The 21,457-nt window shown below is 42.9% G+C and overlaps 1 protein-coding gene and 1 pseudogene across 6 annotated transcripts in view; one reads left to right on the top strand and one right to left on the bottom strand.

Moving 5' to 3' along the window:
- The window catches only part of ANK1 (ankyrin 1), a 222,875-nt gene that overhangs the window by 132,511 nt on the left and 68,907 nt on the right, over positions 1-21,457 (bottom strand). Inside the window, exon 1 of one of the 6 annotated variants that reach the window (XM_055144492.1) lies at positions 526-567. The exons of the other annotated variants lie outside the window; for them this stretch is intronic. Coding sequence (XP_055000467.1) covers positions 526-552 — 27 coding nt within the window. The 5' untranslated portion in view covers positions 553-567. Of the gene's footprint in view, positions 1-525; positions 568-21,457 lie in introns of those variants that run through there. 6 annotated transcript variants of the gene reach the window in all.
- On the top strand, positions 8,937-9,971 carry LOC129400840 (reticulocalbin-2-like; annotated as a pseudogene).

Genomic DNA, 21,457 nt, shown 5'->3' with positions numbered 1-21,457 from the left:
TAACAACATAAATTCAAATTTTAGTTTTTCAAGAATTAAGAAGGTGTAGCAACGAGCAACAGGTTTTTATGGATCTTTGAGTAAATAAATCCCTTTAAAAACAGGAGTGATCCAGATTTCGCTGCCCTCACTCCCCCAGCTGTGGCCTCCATCCAGCCTGTGATGACATGCCCAAAGAGCAAAGGGAAGCTGAGAAATCTTAATAGACCAAACAGAATCCAAAGATTATTCTTACCCAGCACCAGAGCAGAGATTAAATAAATTTATTTATTATTTATAAGTCAGAGACCTAGGTAGGCGGAACTCAATTTGACAGCAAATCTGAGGCTATGAAAAATAGGAACTGAATTAATCAAGTCAAGGAGAGGCCACCTGCTCTGCCCTCAGGGATGAAGGAAAGACATGCTGATGCTAAAGGGGAGGCCAGAGTGGGCTGTGCGGCCGGGTGAGCGCTTCCTGCTCCCCCCTAACCCCCCGGCCCCATCCCCGCATGCCCTCCCCTCTCAGCAGCTGACCAGAACTCACTTTGTGGAAGCCCATGGGGCAGGGCATGCCGGTCCCCACCAGACTCCCTCAGATGGTTGGTGGCTGGTCGCTGGAGAAGCAGCTGGGACCTCCGGAGGCCCCGCACCTCTGCTGGGCCGGGGACATCTGGGCCCAGCAGCCACAGCCCAGGCTCCCAGATGGGCCTTATCTGCAGCAGAGGCGAGCTATCTGGCTCGCGGAGAGCTCAGCACGCAGGCAGAGAGGAGACGCCCACCTGGGGGTCCAAGATTACAGCAGCACCGTGAGCTGCTCCCGCTCAATGCCAGGGCCAGCCAATGCAGTCACTCTTCCCCCACCGAGCAAAGCAGAACCAGCCTCTCTTGGACCTGTGCCAGGGGCTAGCAGAGGGCGCACCCCGGCCTGATGCTCCCCCATCAAGCTGCTGAGCTGGGGTGCAGGAGTCCTCCACAGGCCAGACGTCCTGGAGGAGTTGACGGCGAGGGCTTCCTTCCTTCCATCTCGGACCCAGTGTCCGTGAGCTGGCCGTGCTCTGCTCATGTGGTCCCATTTCTGCAGGGCACCATCTGGAACCCACCACCTTTCCGGAGCTTCCCTGGGGGCTGCCCTCTCGAGTGCTGATGTCTGGGGAATCTGGGCACAATCTCAATAACACAGGGGACAGAAATAGCAACATTCCTGGGTACTAGAGGTGAGTCACCAGCAAACAGAGGCTGGAAGAGAGGGGAGTGGGGACAGCACCCCAACACGGCTGCCAGTGAGCTGGGAGGCCCGCCCAGGCCATGCTCCTGTACTGACACTGGCTTCCTTGCAACATCTGTCCACGTTACAGCGGGATGAGGGGGCACCATCAGAGCAGCCTTGGATAGCAGCTGGCGGCTGGTGGGGAAGGCCTGATCCCACACACTGAAACAAGGAGCCAGCAGTGTGGCAGCTCCAGGGCCTGGGTGTGGTTTCGCCTGGTCGGGTCCTTGGCAGCAGCGGGGTGACCCGTGCCTTCATTCCTAGCAATGTACAGACACCCTGGAGTCCAGTCCTCTCCGAAAGGGTCCCTTTGGCTCCCTTCCGTGAGCACCATCCACGCTTCCTGACCTGCAGCATCTGGCTGTCTGGCTTTTCTGCAGAGTCAGAGAGGCCCTGCGGTGGAGATCCTCCTGCCAGGGCCATTCCCAGAGGCCCCCTTGGTCTCAGAGACCCTGTTTCCACAGCGCTGCTGATGGGCCCTCCTAGCGCCAGGGCTACCGGACTAGGCCACGAAATAACTACCACAGCCACCAAACACAGTGTGTTAGGACATATGTTAAAGCACAGAATTCCAAGAAATTAACTTTTATTTTTATTTTTAAGGAGGTCAAAAGATGGTTTAAAACTGTGAAAGGTGCCACGAGGTAGGATTTCAGACCATGCTGCCTCCAAGCAAGGGGTCTGCTTTGGCTGCCCCGCCGCTGGCAGACTTAGAAATGAGCCTGAAATCATGGAACTAGCACAGAGTTCAGTGAAGACTTCTGGGAGAGTCCACGGCTGTCATCTGCAGGGTGAGAACTGCAGAATGCCATTTCGCTATTCAGGGCGGAGGAGAAATAATAATATATGCCTTCAGCATTCCCAAGCTCCGAGGTGAAACTCTTAACAAATAAGCATGGAATGTGAGGATGGGTTAGCAGATGTCTTTCTGGAAAGGCACTTACTAGTTACTGCAACTTCAAATCTTTGGCAAAGGTGCATAGGCAGGCAGGCTTGAATCTTCAAGGCCCTTGTGCAGAAATCTTAGGACAAGAGAGTACCTCATCAAGTCCCCAAGTCCTGAAACTTCTGCCACTCAGCATCTCCAAGAACCAGGAGGTGCAAAATTTAACTTCATCCCAGGGCCGCTCCAGGCCATGTCTGAAAGGTCCATCAAACATAGGGAAGCCGAAGGGACAACGTGGACTGCACAGGTCAGGTGGTTTCCAAGCCTCACCAACTGCATGAAGACTTAAGACTGCTGGTTTTTTGGTGGTTTTTCTTTTTTAACTTTTTTATTGAACCACCATGAGATAGAGTTACAAAGCTTTCATGTTTGAGATTCAGCAATACAATGATCGAACACCCATCCCTCCAGTGCAAACTTTCCACCACCAATGCCCCCAGTATCCCCCTCCTCCCCTCCCACCCCAGTCCTTACCCTGCCTCTATGGCAGACAATTGCTCAGATACTCTCTCTCTATTTGGGGACATTATATTTTTGCTCGATTTTCCCACCACTATTCAAGCCTGCCTTCCAAGGGCAGATGCTAGATCATTCATCTTCCATTGTTCATTTTGCATATCATGAGAGGCTTATGCAGCTGTGCACTTCTGAAATTCTAAGGTTAAAAATGGTTGGGTAGCAGAGATATCTCTGTAGGGAGCTATTCCTTTTGGGATAGGATTTGGAGTTTCTGGGCCCAGCTGCTGGTGCGCCAAGATGGCACCCGGGGGCAGGCTGTGGGCGTGACTTCCAGCATAAGAAGCTCACGGGTGAGCCAGAGTGAGACTGCCCGGTTCCACTGCCACCATGCAGTTTGGAGATTTAGTCCTGAAAGCCACATACCGGTCCTTGCTTGTGTAAGCTCATGGTCACTGGGGTTCCATCTGGAGTAGGCGGGGAGACTGCATCTGCTGCATCTGGGGTGCCCTGGTGAAATCGGCTCAGTATGGGGCCCAGAGAAATCTCCTGTGCTGCGGGGCCCTCTGGGACTCATCGTTGCTGTGTGCCAAGATGGTGCCCGGAGGAGGGTTGTGGGTGTGACTTCCAGCATCAGGAGAGGATGGAAGGGGGTGTGTGTGGTGGGGGGTGAGACTCCCAAGGCCGCTATTTGTCCCCAGGACAACTTAGCTGAGGATGGGTAAGTCTTGTAATGTGAGTTGAAGGGTCAATTTGCTCCCATAAGCTTTCAAGGTTCTGTGCCAAACAACCACGTTCTTCCTTTTATTCTTTTACCAACAGGGTCTCTCCTGAAGGTTGGGGTTGGCCCAGCAACGTCCATGCGACTAGCGCTGTTGCCTATGGTGCTGCATCAGGACCAAACTTGGGAGTCTTGCGCTGGGGAGGGCGGTGTCCTACCCCTCTAAGCTGTATGCCCTGCTCCACTTTCACTTTCTACCTTGGAAAGGATCCACAAGAGCTGGTCTGGCACAGAAGCACGAAAGCAGGACAGGGGAATGGCTCGATGAGCTGAACACATGCTTGCAAGCAAGAAGCCTAGACTTGGTCCCCAGGAGCAACTCGTGAGCACAGAGCCAGAAGCCTCCCTCCTGAGCATCTCTGGTAGTGGCCCCCCCACAAAAAGGGGGCGGGACGCAAACCCAGGCTACAGAAGATTATGAAAACGCAGCAACTCCCCTCAACTTCCCTACCCCGCCACTCAGCAGCACTTCCACTCTGTTCTATTCCTGCTTAAGCTTCTGTGTGGATCTTCTCTTGGTCCTTTGTTCTTTCGGGTCATTTTAGGAAGATATCACCAAAAAAGAACCCATTTTTTGGTAGGCATTTTGATTGCAATTTCACAAAATTTGTCAATAAATTTCAAGAAAATTGACAACTTTGTGTATTGAGTCTTCTGATTATATCTATATCTCGCAATATATATCTCTATACATTTAAGTCTTTAATAATGCTTTCTAATTTTCCCCATAGAACACCTTGTCCATTTTTGTTAGATTTATCCTTTGATATTACATAATCTATTGCTATTGATATATTTTTCTTAATTATATTTTAGCTCATTATTATATAGGAATAATTTTACCTTACAGTAGGTAAAATTTGTTATTTTATTAGTAATAATATTCATAACCATAATTTGCCTTGATTTTTCTCTGTAGATATTTATTATTCACAAATAAAAACATTCTCTCCTTTTTTTTTTTGCTTTTTGGGTCATACCCAGAAATTCTCAGGGGTTACTTCTGGCTCTGCACTCAGGAATTACTTCTAGCAGAGCTCAGGGGACCAGATGGGATGCTGGGAATCAAACCCGGTCAGCTGTATGCAAGGCAAATGTCCTAACCGCTGTGCTATCTCTCCAGCCCTCTTTTACAACTTGCTAATTCTTTTCTTTTCTTAACTCATTACATTGGGTAAGAGATATTAAACAGTGATGAATGGAAGTAGTCATATCAGCATATTTATCAAGTTGCTGGCTTAAGTGGAACAGCTTTTATAGTATCATCAATAAGTATGATACTTCTGTAGATTTTTGGTAAATACCTGATTGCTTTCTAGTTCAGTTCATTAAAGTTTTAAATTATAAGTGTTTAAATTTAAGATGTTATTCTTGGGGCCAAAGGATAGTACAGTGGGTAGGGTACTTGCCTGCAGTGGTCGACCCAGGTTCTATCCCCAGAAACTCATATGATCCTCCAAGCCCTGCCAAGAGTGATCCCTGTGGGCAGAGCTAGGAGTAAGCCCTCAGCACAACCACTGTGGTCCCAAAATAATAAATAAATAAAAGTATGCAAGGATGCTATTCTTTTTTTTTCTGTAAAGGTGGTATACTACATTAACTGATTCTTATAATGTAGACCCTTCTTTCTAATCCTGGGTTAAATACTACTTGGTCAATAATACAATACTTCTAATGTAGCATCCCTGAAATAGAGCTGTGAAGTTTTATATGATATTTTGGGACTCGTAGTTACATTGGTTGTGTGAATCTATTCCAACCTGTATTTTAAAAAGTACTCCAAAATTTTAATGGTTTAAAATATAAGCAAAGTTGTCACTTCACAAGGTCTTCGTGTTTAAGAATTTAGAAGCAACTTATTTGCATTATCTGACTCAAGGTCTTTAGGGAGTGGGAGTAAATCTTAGTCCTATCTCTCAGGCCACAGTCTGCTGGCACTGGGGCTCAAGGTCCACTTCCAAGACCCTCCAGTAGCTGATTCAACATGGCTAACGGTGAAAGGCTTTAATTTTTCAGCACATAGACCTCTCAAGAGGACTACTTAAGTATCCTCATTAAATAGCAGATACATTTTCCCAGAACTATGAAGGAAGAGGGGCAGAAGTTTTCTACAACCTGGTCTGGAATACCCCCATCACCAGCAGGCTCTACATGCTGCAAATGGATAATTAGGTTCAGTTAACACTCAAGGGCAAGGACGTTGTCACAGAGACGATAACAGAATTCATGAACATATTTTAAAACCACCAGACTAGCCTATATTTTCTTCATGTTATCTTCAGTTGTGTTTCTGTTTGTTTTGGGGTCACACCCTGACTTATTCAGGGACTACTCTGTGGTACCACGTGCTCAGAAGTACCATGTGCTGCTATGAATGGAAGCCAGATTCCCGTGTGCTACTCATATGCTTCAGCCCTTGGAGTCATTTTCCAAGGCCTAGCTTCAATTTTCTTAGTAGCACTATAGAACTGTCTTCCCACTGTTCATTGATTTGCTTGAGGGAGGGGGCACCAGTAATATCTCCATTGTGTGACTTGTTGTTACTTTTTTTTTTTGGCATATCGAATACGACACGGGTAGCTTGCCAGGCTCTGCTGTGGGGGCGGGATACTCTTGGTAGCTTACCAGGCTCTCTGAGAGGGACAGAGGAATTAAACCCGAGTCGGCCGTGTGCAAGGCAAATGCCCTACCCGTTGTGCTATCGCTCCAGTTCATTTTCTTAGTATGCTATATTAAACTCATTAGATGAATTGGGTAATTTACTTCCTTTTCTGTTTTCTGTAATGGTTCGTCCATGATGAGAGAGGTTGATTATCTGTAAAATCAGCTAGTCAGCAAGTCTTTTCCACAGGAAGTGTAGCTATATGGGAAGGAGACTACCAACTTGCTTCATTTAATGTTGTGTTTTCTTCAGACTCGTTTGTTAAGAAATTAATATTTTTAGAACATATTCCAGACTCTGAAAACCTTATTCTCCTTCTCTTAAGCTGCATACATTTTTAACTACTCAGCATTGCAACATTTTTGCATTTAGGCAAGACACTAAACACTAAAAGAGGTGACCTCATTCCTTTTTTTTTCTTTTTTTTTTCTTTTTCTTCCCTTTAAGTATGTATGACAACCTTGGTGAGCACCATGACTGAGTATAGCTTGGGGTGCAGCCTTGGGTGATCACAATAGCTGAAATTGTGCAAGCCAGGTGTGTATGCAACCCCTGGTTACCGGCACAACTAACTAAAGTACTAAAACATGAAGAGTTGGAAGACTTAAAAAGTTAAGAGGATAAATTTTAAAAAATAATTCATTGGTAGATTGCTACTCATTCGATCAGATTTAGATAGAGGTCCTCAAACTTTTGGTTTTGGAACTCTTTTACAACTAAAAGTTGAGAACTCCACTTAGTTTTTTTTCCCTCAGATACGGGTTATAACTATTGATAGTTTCTATATTAGAAAGATAAGAGTTTAAAATTGATGCATTTTAATATATGTAACTGCTATACTTTAATACAGCCTAATAAATCCTTCTTATACTGGTATATACCTATACTTATACATAATGTATATACCTATACATTAGCACTGAAGCCTTGGTCAAACAGGGCTTTCAAACTCAGTATATCAAAATCCTCTGCGAGCTATATTATGGATTCACCACCAGGATCTCACCATTCTACAAGGAAGTGATCACTGATAGTAAAGACAGGGGTGGCAAGGTGATACCATTTCATTGAAACTCTTCAGTACCGCCCTTGAGAACATCATGCGACAACTGGAATGGGAAAGAATGGGAGTGAAGATAGATGGTCGGCAATTACACCACCTCCGATTCAAAGTATGACCTAAGAAAAGGTCAAAAACAATGACATCATTCTCATAACACCAAACATTAGCCAAGCAGCACAAATGCTGGCCGACTTCGACCGCGAGTGTTGAAAGGTCAGATTGCAGCTGAATCTCAACAAGACGATGTTCATGAAAAACGAACTGGTCCCTGAAGCTCCATTTGCTCTCAATGGAATGAACATCTCCGAATGCAGCAGCTATGTGAACCTGGGTCGAGAAATCAACATGAGGAATGACTTGGTGCCAGAACTGCGCAGGAGGAAGAGAGCAGCGTGGAATGCCTTCAAGAGCATTGAAGAGGTGGTTAAGAGAACGAATAACCTCCGACTCTGGGCACATCTTTTCGATTCCACCATTCTTCCTGCACTAACATATGCCTCAGAGACCTGGGCCCTACGTAAGCAGGATGAAAATGCTATTAGGGTATCCCAAAGAGGAATCGAAAGAGCTATGCTGAGAATATCATGTCTCACTCAAGTGAGAGAATGAATCTGGAGTTCTGACCTCCATCGACAGTCAAAAATCAGGTATGCTGTCTCATTTGCCAAGGCATCAAAAATCATATGGGCCGGTCATGTAATGTGATTCAGAGATGACCCTTGGACTAGAGCTGTTACAGACTGGATTCCACGGGACATCAGAAGACCTCATGGCTGCCCACCAACTAGATGGTCAGATTTCTTCGTCAAATCTCTGAGTGAACGATTTGAGGCTCTTTCTGTTCCTGGAGTGAGCAGGTATCATTGGGCTACACTAGCTCGAGACAGGGACAAATGGAGATGTTACTGGCGCCCGCTTGAGCAAATCGAAGATCAACGGGACTACAAGTGATACAAGTGATTAGCACTGATAATATTTTTATATAAAATTAACACATTTTCTAACAACAAAGAAAAGTGCATTAAGAAGAGAGATGGCCTTTATGTTTTTGCAAATATTTTCAAAGTATGACCTAAGAAAAGACAGTTGCATTCTCTAATCTTTCACCCATTTTATTTTAATATGTTTTAGTTGAGGTATGTGAAGTTCTAGTCTTACTCAGATGTGTACTTGGAAAAGAGGGGAATTATTTTCATGACTTTTCAGATACTGCACTGAAACTCAAGTGGTAATTTCTTAAAGGTTAGTTGCAGTATAGAATTTCATTGACAATCAATGAACTTTTTATATTCTTTATGCTAATGACAGAATAAGAGTGAAAAGGCAATAATATCTGAGCATTGTGAAAATGGTTTGGGTCAGGGAGATGGTCCAGCTCTGGTATATATGCTTTGTATGTGGGAACTTTAGGTTAGATCCTGGCATCACATGGTTCCCTTAGCATAGCTGAGTGAGGTCCAGATAGAAAAGAAAAGATGGGCCAGAGTGATTAATGTGGCAGGATGCTTGCTTTGCACCTGGGTTCAAGCACTGACAAGAATGGTTCCTGAGCATAGATTTAGGAGTAATCCCTGAACACCGCCAGGTAAGCCAGCCCTACAAAAAAGGAAGGGAAGCAGGGAGGGAGGGAGACAGAGAGGAGGGAGGAAGAGAGGGAGGGAGGAAGAAGAGAAAATAGTCTAGACATCTGACCCCTGAAAGGATGCCCTGAATCCTCTGAAACTGAGGAGGCAACATTCTCAGATACTGACACTGAACTCTTGGAGTTAGGACCACAGTTATGACCTCAGCATCTGCCAGCGACAGTCCACGGAACTGTGGCTACAGCCCATTGCCTGCTTCCTCTCTCAGCAGGTCTGAAGCCACCGCTGTGAGTCAGCCTGCTAACCTCCTACTCTCTCTGTGTCCTGGCCTGGGCCCACTCAGGCCACACAGACACTGCTATTCTGCGGGGCTAGCACTGAGCCCACTGTCACAGACCTGCAGGTGCTGCTGGGTGGCCTGGAAGAAGTAGGTGACCATGTCAATTCAACACAGAAGAGCAACACTGAAGGCTGACATCAGTGATAAAGGCAAGTGACTTGAATCCCATGGCTCTCTATCTCCTGCAACTGAGCTCGGGCCCTGGATCCAGGTATCTTTAAACATTAGGCAATGCTAAAAATGAAACAACAGATTGTTGAATACTGTGAAAATGGTGATGGTCACAACTCAGGGGCTGAGTACCATATTCAGATGTACTGCCTGGCCAGTGATGGCTTGGGAGAGACTTCTGCTCTGCATGAGGCAGAAGGGGAGTCTTGTAGGCAATTTCATTTAAAAAAACAAGATTTGAAAATGCAGACCAAGATTCTGCTCTTGCTTGGAATCTTGAAGAACGCATTGCCTTGGAGCATCTGGAAGAACTTGACTATACAATGAAATTTGCTATTCAAGAGGCTTTGAATAAACATCACAAAAATAGCTATGAATGTTTTAGTTTGGAAGAATTTCTTGGTGACCACAGGCAGGATCCAATAGCAAATGCAAATCCAAACTGGATACTTGTTGCAAAAGACAGATTTCTGAACAATTGGGACAAAAATTCTGATGGTAGGCTTGATCCCCAAAAGCTATTTCTTGGGTAGTACTCAATGATCAGGGTATTGCATCTGAAGAATTTCTTCATTTAATTGATTAGATGTATTTGAATCGTGAAGAAAAGCTCTCTGAAGCAGAATTTGCAAAACAGGACTGTCTCTATCAGTGGTGCCACAGATATAGCAGGCAGCTCCATGACAAACATTTTCATCATAGCTATAATCCCTGGGCATAGCCGTGCGGACTATTGACTCCTTTAAAAAATTATTTAAGTACAAAGCCTCTACAAAGAATCTCCTAGAAACAATAGACTTGAATAGTAAAGTCGCAGCTATAAAATCAATACCCAAAAGTCCATGGCTTCCCTATATGCAAATAATGAAAGAGAAGAAAATGATATAAAAAAATTTCGAACACAATGATACCTCAGAAAATCAGGTACCTTGGAATCAGCTTAACTAAGGAGGTAAAGGACCTGTACAAAGAAAACTATAAAAAAACTATTTCAAGAAATAAAAGAGGACATGAGGAAATGGGAGCACATTGCCTGCTCATGGACTGGGAGAATTTACATCGTCAAAATGGCAATACTTCCCAAAGCATTACACAGATTCAATGTGATCCCTATAAGGATACCCATGACATTTTCCAAAGAAATTGATCAAACACTCCTGAAATTCATATGAAACAATAAACCCCCATGAACAGGTAAAGCAATTCTGGGGGAGGGGGCAGGACGAAAGATGGGAGACATCGCCTTCCCCAACTTCAAAGCAGTAGTAATTAAAACAACATGCTATTGGAATAAAGACAGATCCACAGACCCATGAAATAGGGTTGAATATCCTTATACACACCCTCAAATACATAAATACATGATCATTTAATCTTTGATAAGGGAGCATGAAGTGGAATAAGAAAAACCTCTTTAACAAATGGTGCTGGCAAATCTGGACAGCTATAAGCAAAAAAAATGGGCTCAGACCTCTACCTGACACCATGTACAAAAGTCAGATCAAAATGGATTAAAGACCTCAACATCAGACCTGAATCCATAAGGTACAGGTTTGAAGAAGAGGTCATCAAAACCCTCCATAATATTGAAGCTAAAGGTATTTCAAAGATGAAATGCCACTGACCAAGCAAATGGAAACAGGGATAAGATAATGGGACTATCTTAAACTAAGAAGCTTCTGCACCTCAAAAGAAACAGTGACCAGGATACAAAGACAGTCTACAGAATGGGAAATAATATTAACCCAATACCCTTCTGATAAGGGGTTAATATCAAAGATATACAAAGCACTGGTTGAACTCTACAAGAAAAGAACATCCAATCCCATCAGAAAATGGGGCTATGAAATGAACAGAAACTTTCTCAAAGAAGAAATCCGAATAGCCAAAAGTTACATGAAAAAATGCTCTTCATCACTAATCATCAGGGAGATGCAGATCAAAACAACAATAAGATATTATCTCACACCACAGAGAGTGGCAAACATCCAAAAGAACAAAAGCAACCAGTTTGGGGATGGATGTGGGGAGAAAGGGACTCTCCTTCATTGCTAGTGAGAATGCTGACTCATCTAGCCTTTTTGGAAAACAATATGGACGTTTCTCAAAAAACTAGAAATTGAGCTCCTATTTGTTTGACCCAGCAACACCACATCTGGGAATGTACCCTGGAGGTCCAAAAACACACAACAGAAATACCATGTGCACTCCTATGTTCATTGCATCACTATTCACCATAGCCAGAATCTGGAAAAAACCTGAGTGCCCAAGAACAGATGAACGGATAAGGAAACTATGGCATACCTACACAATAGAATACTATGAAGCTGTTAGGAAAAATGAAGCCATGCAAATTGCCTATAAATGGATGGACATGGAGAGTACCATGCTGAGTGAGATGAGTCAGAAGGAGAAGGACAGATATAGAATGGCTGCATTCATCTGCGATATATATATATATATATATATATAAACATATAGTAGAAGACTAACACCCATGGCCACGGAAAACAGGGGTTAGGAGGACTGGTCAATGGTTGAAACTGACCACAAGTGTGTATGGGGCTGAGGGTAGTTAAGATAGAGAAGAGACTGCTATGACAATAATAGCTGGGAATGATCAGGCTGAAACAAGATCTGAGGGTTAAAAGTAGGTAAAGGAATATTCTTGATAATCTTTCAGTATCAATATTGCAAACCACAAAGCCCAAAAGGAGAGAGAGAGAGAGAAAGAGAGAGAGAAGGAGAGAGAGAAGAAAAGTGCCTATACCATACAGGCACGTAGGGAGGGGGCTGGGGGTGATGGGAAGGAACCTGGAGACACTGGTGCTGTACACTGGGGGAGGATTGTGTGTTGGAAGGCTGTATGACTGAAATCCAATCATGAACAGCTTTGTAAGGGTCTATTTCACAGTGATTCAATAAAAAGTTTTAAAAAAACTTTTTTTTTACCAGTTTTACTATGAGAGTGAAGTTTATCTTAATGTAGAATATCATTTTGGCCTTTACAAGAGAAGCAAAACAAAAAACTTAAAAATACTTTAAATATATTGAAGAAATTAAACAATCTTTCCTAAATATTCCACCTATTTACTAGTCTTATGGTTAATTAATTTAGTTATAATTCCATACTTGAAAAATATAGAAGTTCCCAAACAATATTATTTAAATAGTATCTGACTGAACTATTAATTTTTGTTTTACATAGATTTAATTTTGAAACCAATATAAAGAAGGTTGGTTTTAAGTTTAACATTTTGCTTAAAAACCTTTAAAGGAACATGTGTACTGGTGAAGGGACGAGGGTTCAATCATTGTATGACTGAGACTTAAACCTGAAAGCTTTGTATTTTTTTCTCATGGTGATTCAATATAATAAAATAAAAAAAATAAATTAAAAAAAAACCTTTAAAGGAATATTTTTTTGAGTTTTGTTTTGTTTGGGGGTCGGTCATACCTGGGAATGCTCAGAGGATACTCCTGGCTCTGCACTCAGAAATTACTTCTGGTGGTGACTATATGGGATGCCAAGGATCGAACTTGGGTCATCTACATAAAGGCCCTACGTACCCATGCACTACTTCTCCAGCCCCAAGAAATTTTAGAAAAGTTTATACCCTACATATTAATGTTGAGAAGCTATGCTTAGTTTTTAAATGGTTCCTATAAAGGTTTAAAACTTGAATTTTAGCATAAAAAATAAGTGAGTAAATAAAGAAGAGTCAGGTAACCCTGGACAATGGACAATGAAATGTGACTTAGTGGTAATATAATTTTCCAGGAGGAAGAGAGAAAAAAGAGAAAGAAGATAATTTAGTAGCAATGCAATATTCAAGATAGCAGACTGTCATCAACTCCATTCTTGGTGTATAATGTGTTAATTCTCCAATTAATTATTTTTTTCAGGCTTCTCATTTCCACAAAAGTCCCTTGCCTGCATCTGACCATACTCCTACTTTGAATAGCTTCACCATCAACTGACATTAGGGGAAGGAAAGGTCATCTAATTAATATCAATCAAACTACTAATTATTTTAAGAGGCAGGATAACACCATCTGCACCTCTACATTTATTGCAGCACTATTCACCATAGCCAGAATCTAAAAACAATCTGAGTGCCTGAGAACAGATGAAGGAATAAAGAAACTATGGCACATCTACACAACAGAATACTATGCAGCTGTTAGAAAAAATGAAGTCATGAAATTGCTTATAAATGAATGGACATGGAGAGAATCATTCTGAGTGAAATGAGCCAGAAAGAGAGGGACAGACATAGAATGACTCACTCATCTGTTGGATATAAAAATAAATAGTATGAGACTAATATCCATGGCCAGGGAAAACAGGGGCCAGGAAGACTGGCCAATAGTTGGAAGCTACCACAAGTTGTATGGGTTGCGGAGGACAATTAGGATAGAGAAGGGACCAGAATGATAATAATAGTCAGAAATGATCACTCAGGACAACAACTGAATGTTGAAAGTAGGTAAATGGATATATATGATAGACTTTCAGTGTCTGTATTGCAAATCATAATGCCCAAAAGGAAAATGAGAGAGATGGTGAGAAATGCACACTGGTGAAGGGAGGGGTGTCGGAACATTGTATGACCGAAACCCGGTTATGAACAGCTTCGCAACTGTGTATCTCACTGTGATTCAATTTTTTTAAAAGGGAGCAGGATAAACAAATAGAATACTTTTCAGTAATAATAATAATAATAATAGCATAAACTAAGCACATACTGTATGCTGATACATTCATTCACTCTTTCTCCTTCCTCACTTTCTTTTTAAATATTCATCAAGCACCTATTTCATGCCAAACATGGTATGACATATATAATGGTAAAGAAAACAAAAAATAGCTTGTATCCATAATTTACATATTACTTCAGCAAGCTGATGGAGCAGGCACTGTGATAATCTCCATTTTAATGAAAAGGTAATGGAGGCAGGAGAGGGACTTACCAAGGTCACAGAGACAGTCAGGCATCTCGGTCTTACCCTTAATCACAGTACTGTATTGCCCCAAGAGTGAGCCTATAATCTGGTTTTGAATTACTTGTATTTAACTGGATTTCCATTCCCTTGACCACCAGCACAGAAAACTGAATCATTATCTCTCCTCCTCTTTTGTCCTTCACCTTCTTTCACTAAACATCTAACCAAGCATTGTACCCATACCCAAGAGCGGTGACTTTCTTACAACAACCTGACAGGAAGTGGGATTTAAGAGATGCTTTGTAACAGATCGCATGGTGGTTGGTGGGGATAGTGGTAATGACAATGACAATAATGTGGCAGCAAGGTGGCTAATAAAATCTTAGATCATCTCTAAGAGGTCCCGAACATCTTAGATATCAATTTGTTTTCATTTGTTCTCTCTTATGTTGAAATTTAAGGATTAAATATTGATTTTTTCCAGGGACCTAAACAAAGAAAGTCATAGTTACATCATTAAAACTCCCTTCTTGACAACTGTCTATGACTGAGAGGTAAAAGAAGGAGAGACTGATTTTCTCTGTAAGAGGAAGAGGAGGAGGAAAATGCTACTTTCCTGGAGTTCTTTTCTGCTTTGCGGTAGATCCAAAGGGCTGTTCTGTGGGAGAGTGCAAATGTCCAATGTACACTTGCATGTGGCACATGGTGCTTTGTGATCACCTGCTCACCAACCTGACCCAAAGTCCCAGCAAGTAGGTTCAACTGCAGAACAACTTTTCTGGAAGACTATTATCAATACAAATCATATTCTCAGGTCAGATGGCTTCAGTTTTACTAGAACCTGTGTCACTCCAGGCGTGGAACCTGGAACATGCCACTAACTCTGAGTCTCAGGTCTTCTCATCTATAAAATGGGTATGAAAGAAACTGTCTTTAGCTACTTCACAGAATTATTATGTGGATCACAGTCACTAATGACCTAAAAGCATTAACTGAAGCATATGTTAGAAGTGATAAATGACCTGGCTTATTTATTCCCCTTTCCTGGCAATTCAATGAGCTGGTGTTGGGGGAATTGGCAATATTTATATGCCAGAAGTCTCTAGGGCCTGGTTATCTCATGAGCATCCACAGAGTTCCTGGAATTGACATTCATTCTATTCAACTGGGATGAATACACTTGTTTCTTTAATTAGGAAATAAGAAGTAACAATAAGATAAGAGCTCTTCAAATATCAGGTAGATTCAAAAAGTAATAAACTAAATTATAACTTCACTGTCAAAACACAACCACAATTGTAGGTGGGAGCTGTATAACCACAGGATTATGAGTTGGGCTTTGGAGTTGGCAGACCTGTCTTTGACACTGAGATGCATAACCTTGGGGCCCCATACTAATTTCTCTTGGTGCCTAAATTACCTTTACCTTGAGATAAGAATATAAGTGCTCCCTTCAGGGGGCTGCTAAGTGGAGAGGACTTCAAGAAGAGAATGAAATGGAAGTGCACAGGAAGTGTTAGATGGAGTTATTATGCTAAAGAATATCCCTACCAACTTTAAAAGCTACATATATAATACATGCAATGATTACAAAATAGGATTCACAATGTTTTAGAACCCACTTTTGCTAATCCACATATGAAGAAATTTTTTCCCGTGAAATACTGCATCTTGCCATCACTAAAGGTAAGCTGTCGTAGGAATGTTTGTTCCCCAAACCTTTTCCAAGTAGAGGGACATTCTCACCCAAGGTCTAGAAAATGCATGGAAGTGTTTTTTCTTTCCAAGCCATGTTAGCTTGGTTTTTGTTTTTTTGTTTTGTTTTCAGGCCACACCCAGTGGTGGTCGGGCTTATTCCTGTCTCTGCACTCAGGGATACACTCCTGGCAGGACTCGGCACCTTATAGGGTTCTGGAGATCAAATCCAGGCTGGCTGTGTGCAAGGCAAGCATCTTATCACTGTTATGTCTCTCTAGCTGTCTACTTCTTTATTTGAATTCAGAAAAGTGGCTTTATCACTAGAGAATTATCACCCCACCTCTGTTTCTCAGCTGCAGACCTGCCAAAAACTCCAGTCTCAACTGGAAGCCCAGCCAGACCCCTGCCATCTCCATGAAGCTCCATCTCACCACACATCCCCAGTGATGTGCTCTTTCAAGAACTATCCCAAGGGGGGATGGTACTGCCCAGGAGGTCATCCTGATGGTGCCTTCAGGCTTCCTGATACTTCCAAATTGCCACTGTGCCTCTGGCCAGACTCAACAACTTGAGACCAAGTTTCCTGAGAAATTAAATGACCAATGACTGGCCCAGTCTTTCTGGAAAACAATATGGACAGTCCTTCAAAAACTAGACATTGAGCTTCCATATGACCCCGCAATACCACTTCTGGGAATATATCCTGAGGATGCAAAAAAAGCACAGTAGAAATGACATCTGTACCTATATATTCATTGCAGAACTGTTCACAATAGCCAAAATCTGGAAACAACCCGAGTGCCCTAAATCAAGTGACTGGATAAAGAAACTTTGGTACATCTACACAATGGAATACTATACAGCTATTAAGAGAGATGAAGTGATGAAATTTGCTTATAAATGGATAGACATGGAGAGTATCATGCTAAGTGAAATGAGTCAGAGAGGGACAGACATATTTGTGGAGTATAAAATAACATCACATGAGGCTGACACCCAAGGGCCAAGAGGATTGCCCCATAGCTGGAAGACTGCTTCATGAGAGGAGGGGAGAAGGCAGATGAAATAAGGAAGGGATCACTAAGAAAATAATGGCTGGAGGAATCAGTTGGGATGAGAGATGCATGCCGAAAGTAGATAATGGACCAAACATGATGACCTCTCAGTGTCTGTGTTGCAAGCTATAATGCCCCAAAGTAGAGAGAGAATATGAGGAATATTGTCTGCCATGGAGGCAGTGGGAGGGTGGGAAGGGGGGTTATACCTGGGATACTGGTGGTGGGGAATGTGCACTGGTGGAGGGATGGGTGTTTGATCATTGTGTGATTGTAACCCAAACATGAAAGCTTGTAACTATCTCACAGTGATTCCATAAAATTTAAAAATAAAAGAAATTAAATGGCCAAACAGAATATCCTGATCCTGTGCCAGGCTGTCTTCATCAGGGCAACTCAGAAGGGGACAGGTTGAGTTTCCCTCCCTGCCCCAGCAGAACCCCGGCAACCAAAAACCTCCAGAATCCAACCACAGCCATGCTCAAGGCTGCTCTCCACAAGCTTGGACGAGCCTCACCCATGAAGGAACCTGCAGAAAAACCCAGGCATGTGGGATCCATGCATGACAGAGATATCCAAGCTTGCTCAGAGTGGGATTGAGTTTCCTCCCCCCCAGCTCCCTAGTTTTCCAGTAGCGTGGCTGTAACACCCACAAAATGCCTCCAGCACCATCTAATCTCATCAATGGCCAAGATCCAGAGACCTTGAAATAAAGGTCCCAGAAGAGACCAACGTAGAACGTTCTGGAGCACACGGCTACAACCTCTTACACTCTAGTTCACTGATGTACCAAAAGTAGCACACATTTGTTTGGGTTTAACATACATGCTTGTAATCTCTTATACAAGGGCTTAATTGGCTCCAGGATGAAATACAACAATCTTCACACACATTCCTCTTATGGTGGTGGGAAGGTGCATGGTGGTGGGATTGGTGTTTGAATATTATCTTTAATGAACTACTGTGAACAACTTTATAAAACTAAAATAAAAATAGAAAAAAAAAGAAATTAAACGGCCAAAAGTTAGGAATGTGGGAGTCATGCCCACAAACCATCTCCGGCTCAGCTATATAGACTCATTTATCGGCTTTGCTTCCAAGATCCATAAATAAATCTCAGAAGACATCAAAAGCAGGCCATTTAAGCGCATTAATGGCCATAATTCAGAGACTCACAAATGAATCTCGGAGGAAAGCAGCACGCCTCAGAGATGTCTTCTGACCCCATGCCAGGCTGATTTCACTAGGACACTTCAGAGGGGGGTAAGTGTGTCCCACTCCTGCCTCAAATGAACCCTGGCAGCCTCAAACCTCCAGAACCCAATTGCTGCCACGCTTACCTTCACAGGCTCATCATGAGTCCCCCACACATCAGAATGAATCCGTTGAAAAATCCAGGTATGTGAGACCAGTGACTGAAAACTCTAGGCTTCATGGAGTCAGGGATGAGCAACTTCCCCCAATCTCCCACCCTTCCAGTTCCCTGACAGTCATGCCTAAGAACTGCCTCTGGGCGCCATATAAGTGCATTAATGGCCATGATTCAGAGATTCACAAATGAATCTCAGAAGAGCACAGCATGCCACAGAGATGCTTTTGGACCCCAAATGTTTATAAAATTTTAGAATTTTTTTCTCTCATACTATTCATGGCAAGCAATGCAAAATAAACTATTTAGCATCTGCCTAAGGGTCCGGCTGAGGTGGTGGTGAGAAGATTCAAAGTAATGGCAGTGGGAAGGTCCAATGGTGTGGTGGAATTGGTATTGAAATATCAAATGTAAACAATTATTGTGAACAACTTTATGAAAATAAAATTAAAAATTAAAAAAAAGTAATGCGGAGTTCATGCCTGTTTTAATCAGCGTAATCAGTGGCTTAATAAATTGCATTAAAAAAAAAAAGAACTATCCTGAGTGTGGCACAGCCTCTGGACCCCACTAGGAATACTCCTTACATTTTGACTGTTCATATTTTTTTTTCTTTTTGGGTCACACCTGGCATTGCAAAGGGGTTACTCCTGGCTCATGCAATCAGGAATTATTTTTGGCGGTGCTCAGGGGACCATATGGGATGCTGGGAATTGAACCCAGGTCGGCCGCTTGCAAAGCAAATGCCCTACCCGCTGTGCTATCACTCCAGCCCTTTGACTGTTCATATTACAAGTCAAGGCCATGGTTATGTAATTTGCTGATTTAGAAGAGTTTAATTTACCCAATTATCCCAATCCTTAGAAGATCCATTAAACAAACTGCATTTACCCCAAATATACACCTCTGTAAAAACTTCCATGACAGCAGGAGGTTTCTGTTTTATAATAGGCACAGCAGTAATGTACTTTTGTGAAACGATTTGCTGTTTGCAAACATACTAGAATACACTGTGACATGTAATAATCCAGACTGGTACTTTAAGATTATTTAAATAAGTATTGTCTGCTTTGACAATAGTCAAAATTTGACAAAAGCTGCCTCTTCTGTGTGTGCAGTTGGGTTGGGGGCAGTAGCCACACTGGGCAGGGCTCAGGGTGCCAGAGATGTGGGCCAGGGCCAGCCTCATGAGGGATTTTCAGTCATGCCTATGTTTTTGTTTTTAGGGCAAATGTAGCGATACTAAGGGGTCACTCCTGGCAGTTCTAGGGATCAAATCAGGTTGAATATATGCAAGGCAAGCACCTTAACCCCATGTGCTCTGATCCTCTTCTTGTGCAGTTCCAGCTGCAGCCCTGAGACATGATGATGAAGGCAGGAATGAATAGATTTAATCATATAGACTGCCTAATTATCAGGGCTACTTTAATTCTGGCAAAATAACCTGTGAATACCAATGACCTCTTCTTTGACCACCTCAAATACATGATACCTTCCAGGATAAGTTCATTGGCACAGTCAGGGGTATGAAGGGAGTTGCCATGCATAGAAAGCTATCTCCATCATCCAGGACATTCTGCCCTCATCAAGAGGAGAGATGCTGGCACTAACTGCAGTGCGGAGTCTGTGGTGTTCATGAGCCTGGAGAATTCTGGGGCTTACTTGAAGGTGGAGCAGAAAATGTTCATCAACTCTAACCCATGCAGATGCCCTCGTGTTTGTGAGGGATGTGAACCATAAGAACTATGAAATCTGCCTCCAGATTTTCAGCAATGCCTCCTGAATCCCCAACTTCCCAGTTCCCCAACCAAGTCAACAGGGGCAATTCTGGCATTGTGGAGGGTCTTGTGACCACAGTTTACAGCCTTCTGAACCCAGGAGACTGTGAATGCCCCTCCTGTGAGAAGATGTGAGCCACTCTTAGGAGGTCCTTCCTCACCTGTGGAGGAAGCTGTACCATGCAACGGCCTCCCTTTGTCCCAGTTCTGCCCTTCCCTCTGTCCTCTTGGCTTCAATGTGCACAAGGACTTACAGGGACCCCTGCTCCATGCTATAAAACTGCACCTCTGAGCGACCTTGGGCATTGGGGCTCAACTTGCTCTTGTAGGCTTCTTCTACTCTTCCAGTTAGGAAATCTCCATAACCTCAACATCAGTAGATCTACTCTCTAGTGAGAGTAAACCAGTGGCTAGCTCTGTGAGGTCTAAATGAGGTCATGCATGTGCAGTGCTCTACACAAAGTACTCAGTTAACTTAGTTATTTACACATTAACTTAGAATGTTTTTTCAAACACTTAGTTTACCCATCTTTCTCAAAGTCTTTATTTTGAAGATCTGAATGATGTACTGCAGCAGAAAACAATTTTTAATCTCCATTTTTCTGAGTGTGTTTGATTCTCCTCCACCCCAGAGCTAAAGAATATGTTTTCTATTTCTGTAGGCACACGAGAAGGTTAACCCACAGGACTCAGGGTCAGGGAGATAGCTACAAGGGCTGGTGCATACTGCCTTGCATGGGCCAGGATCCGAGTTCAATGCCCAGCATCACAAGGTCTCCCTGCCCACAAGGTGTAGCCCTGGTGACATCAGCACCTCTCTGGGCCTGAGCACAGAACCAGGCCAGCACAGCCATTCTGGCTATCACCATGAGTGGCCCTGGGACCCCAGGCACTCCTTGGGAGGTTCCCTAAGCCCCCAAATAAAGTAACAATGAAGGGAAGGGCCCAGCCGCTGCCACCAGTAACACCCTCTCATTCATCCATGAAGGAAACTACTTTTCATAGGCTTTTCCAGCGAGTTCCTAGTCAGCTCATTATTGGTAGCTCAAATGTCTTTACTTTGCATCATCTGTCCACAAAGAAACCACTAGAGATGTTGTCAATACAAAGCATGGGGCAGAAGCTTGAAATATATTGTTACAATATAAATGTAGAAATGTATTTGTCTTTCCTTGTTGATGGTATTGCTATCAGGAGTCAATGTCCCTAGAACATTCACCCTGCCACCTCTGTTTATTAACCTCTTTGTTAATAACATAGCCACTCTGTGGCAAGTAAAAAATATTTTCTTTTATTGTGGTTACTTGTGTACATGTTTGGGGCAAAGGCTATAATATGGTCTTCACTGATATTGGTCAAA

This window comes from Sorex araneus, chromosome 1, assembly GCF_027595985.1.
Source record: "Sorex araneus isolate mSorAra2 chromosome 1, mSorAra2.pri, whole genome shotgun sequence".
NCBI classification, from domain to species: domain Eukaryota; kingdom Metazoa; phylum Chordata; class Mammalia; order Eulipotyphla; family Soricidae; genus Sorex; species Sorex araneus.
The sequence above is the reverse complement of the archived record's forward strand: the minus strand, read 5'-3'. Positions and strand labels throughout refer to the sequence as shown.